Source organism: Elephas maximus, chromosome 20 (assembly GCF_024166365.1).
Source record: "Elephas maximus indicus isolate mEleMax1 chromosome 20, mEleMax1 primary haplotype, whole genome shotgun sequence".
Classification (NCBI taxonomy): Eukaryota; Metazoa; Chordata; class Mammalia; order Proboscidea; family Elephantidae; genus Elephas; species Elephas maximus.
In genome coordinates this window covers 63,093,016-63,105,949 of record NC_064838.1, presented here as the reverse complement: position 1 = coordinate 63,105,949, position 12,934 = coordinate 63,093,016, and the positions used below count along the sequence as shown (strand labels likewise).

The window sequence follows — 12,934 nt, the reverse complement described above, 5'->3', positions numbered from 1 at the left end:
ACTGGCAGAGCTGTTGTGTATGGGCCAAATAAAACATTGCTTATTTCAAGGAGTTTATACTCTACCTGGGATAAGTGTCGTATGCATTTCGAACCCCCTACTTTCTCACCTCAAGACACACACACACACACACACACACACCTGCTACCCTGAACATGGAGGACAGAAAAATGGTCCTGTCCTCCACTTTCCACAGGCCAGCCTCCCACGCTCCTGGACTCGTTTTCCCCAATTTCAAACCTACTTGAAACTGCCACATGTGAAAAGAGAAAACCAGGGATCAAGTTCTAGAGTCCACCAGCCGCCAACATACGCACGTACACACACACACCACATACCTCACACACATCACATACCTCACACATATATCACATACATCACTCACACATCACACACACACCCCGCATCACATATGTTACACACACACAAACACAGTATATCACATACATCACACACACATCACACATCACGTACATCACACACACACCACATACATCACACACACATCACATACATCACACACATCACATCACACATACATCACACACATCACATACATCACACACACATCACACACACATCACACACACACATCACACACACATCACACACACATCACACATCACACACATCACACACATCACATACATCACACACACATCACACACATCACATACATTATACATACACATATCACATACATCACATACATCACACACACATCACATACATCACACACACCCCACATCACATACATCACACACACCCCACATCACATACATCACACACATCACATAAATCACATACATCTCACACACACACCACATACATCACACACACATCACATACATCACACACATCACATCACACACACGTCACACACATCACATACACATCACATACATCACGCACACACCATACACACATCACATACATCACACACGCCACACATCACATACACACACCCCACATCACATACATCACACACACACCACATCGCATGCATCACACACACACATCACATACACACACACACCATCACATACATCACACACACACCACATACATCACACACACACCACATACATCGCACACCACATCACATACATCACACACATCGCATACATCACACACATCACAATCACATACATTACACACACATCACATACATCACACACACCTCACACACATCACATACACACACATCGCATATATCACACACACATCGCATACATCACACACATCACAATCACGTACATTACACACACATCACATACATCACACACACATCACAGACACCACATACATCACACACACATCATGTACATCACACACACATCACATACATCACACACCACACACATCACACACATCAGATACATCACATACATCACACACATCACACGCACATCACACATCACACACATCACACCCATCACACACATCACACCCATCACACCCATCACACACATCACACCCATCACACACACATCACACACACATCACACATCACATACTTCTCACACACATCACACACACCACATACATCACACACATCACACACATCACATACACCTCACAATCACACACATCACATACATCACACACATCACAATCACGTACATTACACACACATCATGTACATTACACACACACCACATACATCACACACACCTCACACACATCACATATATCACACACACATCGCATACATCACACACACATCACATACATCACACACACATCACACACATCACATACTTCTCACACACATCACACACACCACATACATCACACATACATCACACACATCACACACATCACATACACCTCACAATCACACACATCACATACATCACACACATCACAATCACGTACATTACACACACATCATGTACATTACACACACACCACATACATCACACACACCTCACACACATCACACACACATCGCATACATCACACACACATCACACACATCACACACATCACACACATCACATACATCACACATCACACACGTCACACACGTCACACACACATCACACACATCACATACATCACACACATCACACACATCACACACACCTCACACACATCACACATCACATACATCACACACATCACACACACATCACACACATCACATACATCACACATCACACACATCACACACACATCACATACATCACATACATCACACACATCACATACATCACACACATCACACACGTCACATACATCACACATCACACACATTACACACATCACATACATCACACACACATCACATACATCACACACATCACACACACATCACATATATCACACACATCACATACATCACACACACATCACATACATCACACAGATCACACACACATCACACACATCACATACATCACACATCACACACAACACATACATCACACATCACATACATTGCACACATCGCACACATCACACACATCACATACATCACACACACCCCACATCACACACACATCACACACATCTCACACAGACACCACATACATCATACACATCACACACATCACACACATCTCACACATCTCACACACACCACATACATCACACACACCCCACATCACACACACCACATACATCACACACACCCCACACATCACAGACACCCCACATCACACACACCCCACATCACACACACATCACATATATCACACAACCTCATACATCACACACACCTCATACATCACACACACCACATACATCACACACATCCCACATCACACATACATCACATATATCACACACACCTCACATACATTATACATACACACATCACATACATCACACACACCACATACATCAAGCACACATCACATATATCACACACACCTCACATACATTATACATACACACATCACATACGTCACACACACACCACACACACATCACATACATCACACACACCCCACATCACATGCATCACATACACATCACATACACACACATCACCATCACATACATCACACACACATCACGTATGTCACATACATCTCACACCACCAAAAAGGCTCAGTCCGACCCACAGTGCACTGGGAGAAAAGGCGGCTGCCTGTCAGCATGCTGGGACACAGGGCCACAGGGAGGTCGTCCCAGCCATCTCGCCAGCTTCCAGGAAGACTTCTGGAGTCGGAAATCGGAAATGACAGGCTCCTGCATCTTTGTGTCTTTGTAGGCGCACTGCTACTACATCATTGTGAAGAGCTTCACACATGCTCTGGAGGAACTGGAAAATGAGCCGGCCATCCAGCAGGCGCTCAAACGTCTCTGTGACCTCTACACCTTACACAGCATCTTGACCAACGCAGGCGACTTTCTCCACGATGGTTTCCTTTCTGGGGCCCAAGCAGACATGGCGAGGACAGCCTACCTGGACCTCCTCCCCCTGATCCGGTGAGTGTTTGGGGCTCCAAACCACGTCAGGCTTCAGAGCATAACCCTAGACCATTTGCTCAAAGGGCTCTCCAAACTCCAAACCTTGCAGCGCCCAGACCTGGCTAAAGTGGGGGGCTGGCAAAAGCAGCAACAGCCCAGAGAGGTTTCCACCCCAGCATTACACCAGCATAAAGCATTATGGGTTGGTGAAAATAATTGGGGGAAAAAACCTAAGGAATATGAATAAAATGAAGCATGCTACATATTAACAGTAACGTTCTCAATCACAGCTAATATTTAAGGAGCGCTTACTGTGCGCCAGGTACCACGCCAAAGCTATTTCAGACATCATCTCATTTAATCCTTATGGCTCTTTGAAGTAGGTACTGTTAATCGCCCATGTTACCAGGCAGGAAATTCGGGCTTAAAACCAAACCTGTTGCTATCGAGTCGATCTCGACTTATAGCAGCCCTACAGGACAGAGCGGAACTGCCCTATAGGGTTTCAAATGGGGGGCCGGTGGATTCAAACTGCTGACCAACTTCAGGGCAAAATTAAAAATAAAAACCTACAATTTATACATGGATTGTAAAACAATAATATCGTTTTAAAATCCAACATTAATGCAATGTAATTTAGGCTCATGAAATAAGAATGCAATGCTTTCATTCTGTTACTTCACACACAATCTAAACAGTTAATATAAAAACATATCAAAACCAAAGCTCTTACCTGACCAGGGGATTGGAAGAAATGAAAGTTAAAACAATACAAACCATTCACCATTGTTTATTAGACTGAAAATAGGCTAACATAAGAACACAACCTTTTCTGAGACCTCACTGGACAGAAAACACTGCTGGTATGTGGGTTAGCAGTTCAAATACACCAGGCACTCCTTGGAAACCCTATGGGGCAGCTCTACTCTGTCTTACAGGGTGGCTATGAGTTGGAACTGACTCGACGGCAATGGGTTTTTTTTTTTTTTTTTTGGTTTGGGGTGTGTGTGTGTGTGTGTGTGTGTGTATCTGTGTCTGTGTGTGTATGACTTTTCCCTAGAAACCCCAGGAATACAAGGCTAAGAGAATAAAAAGGGAAAGACTTGAAATTTTTTAAAAATAAGATTTTCACCTATGCTCATCCAAAGACTTCGCCAAAAGAGTAAGAAGACTACATACAGACTGGGAAAAAGTTTTTAGCTACGACATTTCTGATCAGCGCCTGATCTCTAAAATCTACATGATACTGCAAAAACTCAACTGCAAAAAGACAAATAACCCAATTAAAAAATGGGCAGAAGATATGAATAGACACTTCACTAACGAAGACATTCAGGTAGCTAACAGATATATGAGGAAATGTTCATGATCATTAGCCATTAGAGAAATGCAAATTAAAACTACAATGAGATTTCATCTTACTCCAACAAGGCTGCCATTAATCCAAAAAACACAAAAGAATAAATGTTGGAGAGGCCGTGGAGAGGTTGGAACACTTATACACTGCTGGTGGAAACGTCAAATGGTACAACCACTTTGGAAATCAATCTGGTGCTTCCTTAAAAAGCTAGAAATAGAACTACCATACCATCCAGCAATCCCACTCCTTGGAATATATCCTAGAGAAATAAGAGCCTTTACACGAACAGATATATGCATACCCATGTTTATTGCAGCACTGTTCACAACAGCAAAAAGATGGAAGCAACCAAGGTGCCCACCAACGGATAAATGGATAAACTATGGTATATTCACATGATAGAATACTACGCATCGATAAAGAACAGTGAGGAATCTGTGAAACATTTCATTAACATGGAGGAACCTGGAAGGCATTATGCTGAGTGAAATTAGTCAGAGGCAAAAGGACAAATATTGTATAAGACCACTATTATAAGATCTTGAGAAATAGTTTAAACAGAGAAGAAAACATTCTTTTGTGGTTACGAGAGGGGGGAGGGAGGGAGAGTAGGAGAGGGGCATTCACTAATTAGCTAGTAGATAAGAACTACTTTAGGTGAAGGGAAAGACAGCACACAATACAGGGGAGGTCAGCACAATTGGACTAAACCAAAAGCAAAGAAGTTTCCTGAATAAACTGAATGCTTCGAAGGCCAGCGTAGCAGGGGCAGGGGTCTGGGGATCATGGTTTCAGGGGACATCTAAGTCAACTGGCATAATAAAATCTATTAACAAAACATTCTGCACCCCACTTTGAAGAGTGGAGTCTGGGGTCTTAAACGCTAGCAAGCAGCCATATAAGATGCATCAATTGGTCTCAACCCACCTGGATCAAAGGAGAATGAAGAAAACCAAGGACACAAGGTGATTATCAGCCCAAGAGACAGAAGGGGCCACATGAACCAGAGACTACATCATCCTAAGACCAGAAGAACTAGATGGTGCCCGGCTACAACCTATGACTGCCCTGACAGGGAACAGAACAGAGAACCCCTGATGCAGCAGGAGACCAGTGGGATGCAGGCCCCAAATTCTCATAAGACCAGACTTAATGGTCTGACTGAGACTAGAGGGACCCCGGTAGTCATGGCCCCCAGACCTTCTGTTGGCCCAGGACAGGAACCATTCCTGAAGCCAACTCTTCAGACATGGTTGGGACTGGACAATGGGTTGGAGAGGGATGCTGGTGAGGAGTGAGCTTCTTGGATCAGGTGGACACTTGAGGCTATGTTGGCATCTCCTGCCTGGAGGGCAGATGAGAGGGTGGAGGGGGTTAGAAGCTGGCGAAATGGACATGAAAAGAGAGAGTGGAGGGAGAGAGCAGGCTGTCTCATTAGGGGGAGAGTAATTGGGAGTGTGGAGCAAGGTATATATGGGTTTTTGTGTGAGAGACTGACTTGATTTGTAAACTTTCACTTAAAGCACAATAAGAATTATTTAAAAAAAATAAGATTTTCGTGGAGAGATCATGTTACATACCATTTCTGACTGTGCCTACGCACCTAACAGATAGTCGGTACTTCTCAGTAAATGTTTGTTCAATTAAATCATCAAAAATTGTCAAAAACACACTTGATATAATACCCCTGGTATGAAAGTTTCCCTAATACAGTCTAACGATGGTAGCCATCAACAGCTTCGTTAAATAGTGCACAACTCCAGCTCAAGTAGGTCTGACTTTCTGAACTGCTCAGCATTGAAAGCACAGGAGGAAAACACTGTTCTTCTGGCCCTGATTAACGGTGAGGATGAAACACAGGAGATCACCTTAACACCTCATTGGCTTCTTCTTTTGTTGGCAACAGCACTTCTAGGCCTGCCTTGACTGCGGAGACTTACAATTCAAGACAAGACAGACAGCCCTGACACAAAAAGACAACTTAGAGATGCGGCAAGCCCACAGGCTGATTTACTTCCATTGTGGTTGCTAAGTGACCTTGCTACCACAGGGTACCTGGGTGTGTACAGACTCTGTGTGTCAACGGTTCTGTGTCACAGTCCCTGCAGTGATTATTCATTATCCCCATCAGATTTCCGAGATGTCAGATGAAGGATGGCACTCCATTCTAAGTGACACCAAGAGCCAGCTCTGTATAATGTTAATTAACTGACCCAATTGATTTTTAATTATTTAAATGGTCATAAAATCTCATTGATGACTTTCAGGTAAAGACGGCAGGTTGAATGAACGTGCTTACTTTTGTTCCCTCTGGAAACCCTACTAAAACAATAGCGATTGGATTAAAAAAAATTTTTAAAGGCGTGAACCCACAAAGAAAAAGAGAACAGGAAAGGTAGAAAGATTGACATGTGGTAGGTGACTTAGCAGACCTGGGAAAAATAAATCCTAAACCAGAAGTGGGGAAAGCCAAGAAGCAACCAAGTTACACGAAGATCTTCAAACTGACACCACTGTGGACCACCGAAAACGGGGTGTAGGGATGGCAGGCAAAGACCAGTTGAAAGTCTACTCAAGGAGTTGGGTTCCCCATGGCCCCTTCCCATCTGAGAGTAGTTTTCAGACTTTCTCCAAGCCCACTGTGGCAGAAAGAGAGGGTCTGCGGACGGGGAACATCAGGCATACCTGAGGACGAGGGGGCTTGAATAAATGTTTATAGGTCAAATGCTGACACCTCCCTCCCCCAGCCCTTCTCCCGCTGGTCCCCTGGACACTTCCTTCAGCCAGGCAAGCACCCGCTAGGAAGAAGATCAGATGATCCTTCTCTGGAGAATCTGACTAGTCTGAAGAGACAGTGTTGAAGACACTGATACCAGGGTCCCCCCAATAGTCTACCCAATTCACCTCCCAGCGAACCCCATATTGACAAGCACACCTGCGGGTTCCAGCAAGCTGGTTAATGTCCCACTTGTAGCCATGATCAGACACCCAGGGATCACCAGACACCTGAGGAAAGCCCCCAGCACAGAAGCCAGAAACCAAAACAAGCAAGAACAATGCAGTTTGGAGGAAACAGAGATTGGAGGGAGAAGAAAACTTATATAATAATAAGAATACCCTCAAATAATTCAGAGATCTTGCAACCACAAAACCAGCCAGAATGTCTCTGAAATTTTAAAAATGATAGAAGGTATGAAAAACTCAACTGAAGGCTGGAAGATAAAGTCGCAGAAATCTCACAGAAAGATGAAAATAGGGGGAAAAGGATAAAAAGAATTAAGAGGGTCAGTCCTAGCTGTCCATCACCTAAAAAACAAGAGGTCTAGAAAGAGAAGGGAGCCCCTGCGTGGTACAAACTGTTAACGTGCTCAGCTGCTAACCGAAAGGTTGGAGGTTTGAGCCCACCCAGAGGCCCCTCAGGAAAAAGGTCTGGTGATCTACTTCCTAAAAATCAGCCACAGAAAATCCTATGGAACACAATTCTACTCGGACACATGTGGGGATCACCATGAGTCAGAGATGACTGCACAGCACCTGGTCTCATCTGGTCTAGAAAGCAAAGACAGAAAGAAGAGGGCAGCAAATCCTTCATAATTCAAGAAAATACACCTAAGATGAAGGACATGAGCTTCAATTTGAAAAAGCCACAAATGTTTACAGACTAGAGAAGAGATACACACAGCAAACAAGGCAAACACACAGCATGTGAAATGGTGCTGAGTACCATGAAGAGGATAGCAGGGAAGGGGGCTAAGGAATGTGGCAGGTGAGGTGAGGGTGGGGCTGCTATCTTGAATAGGGGAGGGAAGGCCTCCCTGGGAAGGTGACGTCTGAGGAAAGGCCAGAAAGAGGCGAGGGAGCCATGTGGCTGGCGGGGAAAAGAGTGATCCAGACAGAGAATAAGTACCAATGTTGGGGGGCTGAAGCGTGCTTGGCACGTCTGTCTGAGAAACAGAGAGGAGGCCACGGAGCCAGAGTGGAGTGACTGGGGCGCAGAACGGGAGCAGAGGTCAGAGGGTTAAGGGTGTACAAGGATGGGGGAGGCGTAATCACTGCAAAGATTTAAGGCTGGCTTTTGTGTGAGAATGGGAGGGTCTTGAGCATAGTAGGACAGACACAATGTGTAGTAACCTGGTGTACGTTTTCAGAGGATCACTCGGTTGTCTTATTAACAACGGACTGGGGAGGGGAGCAAGAGTGAAAAGTAGGGAGACCAGTTAGGCTGCTACAGTCATCCAGGTGAGAAACGATGGCGGGTGGGGCCAGGATGATAGCAGTAGCGGTGGTGGGAAGTAGTTGAAGCTTTGATATATTTTGAACGTAGAGCAGGATTTGCGGACAGATGAGAAGCGGGGTATGAAAGATAGAAAAGTGAAGGCTTTGGGCCAGAACGGCAGAGTTGTCATCTACTATAAATGGGGAAGATTACAGGAGGAACAAGAAGGGAGGAGGTCTGGGAGTTCAGGAGCTCGGGTTTTGACAGGCAAAGTTTGAAGAGCCCGTTAGAAATCCAAGTAATCCAAGTATCGACGTCAAGTAAGCAGATAAGTGAGACTGGAGACAATCTGGAAGTCCCTGACATACGGCTGGTGTTTAAAGCCACGAGACTGGATGATATCACCAGGAGTGAGTGCATGAAGAACAGAGGTTCAAGTACTGAGCCTTGGGACCCTCCCAAGTTCAGAGGTTGGTAAGTCGAGGAGGTGACCGTGACAAGAGCTGTTTCACTGGAGTGGTGGGAGTGAAAACCTGAGCAGATTCAGTTCATGAGAGGAACTGGAAATAACAAGCATAAAAATTAAGGAGTTCTGTCGCAAAGGGGAGCCAAGATACAGGGTAGATGATGGAGAGGGAAATAGAGTCAAAAGCTTGTTTTTAAGATGGGAGAAATGCCAGCAGTGTTTGTATACTGATGGCAATAATCCTGTAGAAAGGAGAATTTGATGTTGTAGACGAAAGGCAGGAGAATTTCTGGCACAATGTTCTCCAGGAGGCAAGAGGGAAAGCCTCTAGTGCACAAGGAGGGCTGGCCAGAGCTAGCAGCCTGGACAGTTCACCTGTACTAAGAGGAGGGGTGGGGATTGTGGACATTCTCTTACTGCTTCTATTTTATCAGTGAAATAGCGTCAAAGTCATCGAGGTAACAGTGAGGATGGGGAGGTGGGTGGTGTAGATTTGAGCAGTGAAGAGAAGGTATGAAATAATCATCTAAGAGAATGGAAGAGTGAATAAACCAGAGCAATGTAATATGATTTCCGGAGAGCAATCAGGGCCCACCTGAGCCCCTATTACACTAGTTAGTATGGTTTTGTTTTGTTTTTTCCAGTTATATGCTAAGATGGAGGCCCAAATTTGGCAGAAAACTGAAGATAACGATGGATGGGGTTTGTTAAACAAGTATGATAAAGCAAGAAGAATTGTTGAGTGTATTTTTGAGGGCATGAATATAATGGAGCACGGAGCATCAGCTGGATAAGGAGTGAAGTGAGAACGTAAGGGGATGAGGGACATTCAAACAGGCCACGGTGCCAGTGGGGTCAAAGACTTAGAAATAGCCCTATATGCAAATCACCCCAGAATGATGATGAGGGGTCATCAAGAAAGAGTTAAGTTAGGTACAGGACCCAACTCACCTCAAGCGCTTTGTGAAATGGAAGCTGGGGAAGAGCGCGAACAATTAATCACGTTTTATATCCTTTGCAAAAAGAGACACACATACATTTTTTTAATATTCCATTTAATAGGTTAAAGTTAAATACAGTTTGCTGCTTGAAGGGGAAAAAAAGAATTACAGAAATCAGAATACTACAGGGAGTAGTAAGCTAGAAAGATTTAAAAAAAAAAAAAATTGCCGTCAAATCAATTCCAACTCATAGCAATCCTATAGGACAGAGTAGAACTGCCCTGTGGAGTTTCCAAGGCCGTACTCTTTACTGAAACAGACTGCCACATCTTTCTCCCACGAAGCAGCTGATGGGTTCAAACTGTCGACCTTTTGGTTAGCAGTTGAGCACTTAACCACTGTGCCACCAGGACTCCTAACTCCTTTTATAAACAAAAACCAAACCCGTTGCTGTCAAGTCAATCCAGACTCACAGTGATCCTATAGGACAGAGTAGAACTGCCCCATAGGGTTTCCAAGGAGCAGCTGGTAGGTTTGAACTGCTCACCACCAGGGCTCCACTAGGAAGATAAAAAAAAAAAAAAAATTTTTTTTTTAAATCTTTCTAGAAGGTAGTAAAACGAGCATGGCTGGGACTATGGAGAAGTTGCAGTTGTTGATGACAAGACTTAGTGTGTGATCTTGACAGTGAGTGACAGAGGGAGAGTGTAAGACAAGATCAACGGATGAGAAGATTCAAGGAACTGAGAGGCCAAGTTTTAGACCAAACATCCACGCGGACAGTGAAATCACTACCAATTACAGGAGTGGTGGTGGAGAGAGACAGGGGGCTGGAAATGGTAGATCACTGCAACGAGAGAGGTGTGGCGGGGACCAGGCTCAGCTGTGAATGGGATATATATGGTCATAATCATGGAAACACTGAATATTGGTCTAGTCAAAAGTATAACTACACTGGGAGGCAGGTGGGCCATGGGGAAGAAGTATGTGTGTGTGGGCAGGGGGTCCTAAAAGAATAATCAATCCTTGTCTGTTGTCACAGTCAGTAGGTAATACCTTAAAGTGAACAATCGAGAAGTAGCAATACAAACAAGATCTTTAGAGACATCTGGGTAAATGTGAACACCACCAGCAAGAAGACTGGCACTGGTTGCCTCTGGGGGCAGGAAAATGGAGGAGAGCAAAAGGAATGTGCTGTTCTTAAAATAACAAGCTCAGAGAACTCCTGAACTCTTTACACTTACATACATAACATCAAAAAAAAACTAAATACATAAAGCTTCAATTGTTGGAAAAGTAATGATGCAGTCCCGAGTCAGGTGTTGTTATTCACCATTGCAGATTAATCAGATCCGTAATAGCATTCTAAAATACTCACCAAATCTTATTTTCTCAGGAAGGACGCCATCTTGTTAACTGATGCTTTTGACTTCACTGACCAGTGTTTAAACTCAGCACTTGGCTGTTATGATGGAAATGCCTATGAACGTCTGTTTGAGTGGGCTCAGAGGACGCCAAGCAATACTCAGGTAGTTGAATGCAACTCATTATAAGTTACGTAAAGAGAGCAGAGAACAAGCAGAAGCACCACGTTTTCCCATTTTAATTGATTTCCATTAGGTTGGAAATCGCTTGGCATAGCACGTCTGTTTAAAATATTTTTATAGAACACGTAAAGAAACCAGGAGTCGGGTGAGGCTTGGCGCGAGCTCGGAGCTGGACTGCAATCAGCAAAACGCACTGCTTGGAATGTGGTGAAGGGAATTAAGAGGAAGCCCCAAGCTCTAAATCATGGCTTGACATACCCAAGGGCCTGCGCACATGGTGGCAAACTGGCTTTTAAATAACAAAAACAAAGCACTGTGGCGATTTAACCATCTCATTTTCAGCCTTTTAACTTTCAGTTTTGTGTTGATAAAAGCGGTATTCAGAGGTGATAGGGTGCTTGGGGGTGGGGGAGCCCCTCTCAGGCCTGACTGCAGGCTGGAGACAGCTCCCTCCTCTTCACTCTTAGGAGCACAATGCCAGTAACAAAGGCGGCTGCTGCACTGCCACAAGTAGTCCAGGAAGACCAGATAAATGACAATACAAGGGTTATGGTGAAAAGGTCCCCAGCTGTCCTAGGAGAGAGTACTAGAACTCTATGTCACTAACAAAGAGATGGGGCAGGGGAGGCCTCATAAAATCCCAGGGTTTGGGGCCAGAGTCCCAGGCTCTCTGCTGTGAGCTTCATTGGGAAAAGTAACAAATGTCAATGAATGCATTAACTGGAGTGAAGAAATAAACCCTGTGCTTAGAATTTAGGATATTTAATAGCAAATTTGATATAAAAAAAGGTTTATTTAGCAAATTTGATATAGATGACCAAGACAAAGACAGTCCACAGGTACACAATAGGTTATTTTAAGTTCTACAAGGCAAAGATGTTAATCATGTGGCAAAACTTATTTTTTACCTCTTCAGACAAATTTCAGAAAAGTGTGTCTTAATACCTCATTGAATTGGCAACTCTCAAGCCTTCATGCACACTT

At 44.1% G+C, this 12,934-nt stretch overlaps 1 protein-coding gene across 3 annotated transcripts in view; it reads left to right on the top strand.

Annotated features, from left to right (window-relative positions):
* The window catches only part of ACOX2 (acyl-CoA oxidase 2), a 35,995-nt gene that overhangs the window by 19,760 nt on the left and 3,301 nt on the right, over positions 1 to 12,934 (top strand). For all 3 annotated transcript variants that reach the window (XM_049862761.1, XM_049862760.1, XM_049862758.1), the window contains exons 14-15: positions 3,221 to 3,438; positions 11,800 to 11,932. In XM_049862761.1, coding sequence (XP_049718718.1) covers positions 3,221 to 3,438; positions 11,800 to 11,932 — 351 coding nt within the window. The remainder of the gene's footprint in view (positions 1 to 3,220; positions 3,439 to 11,799; positions 11,933 to 12,934) is intronic.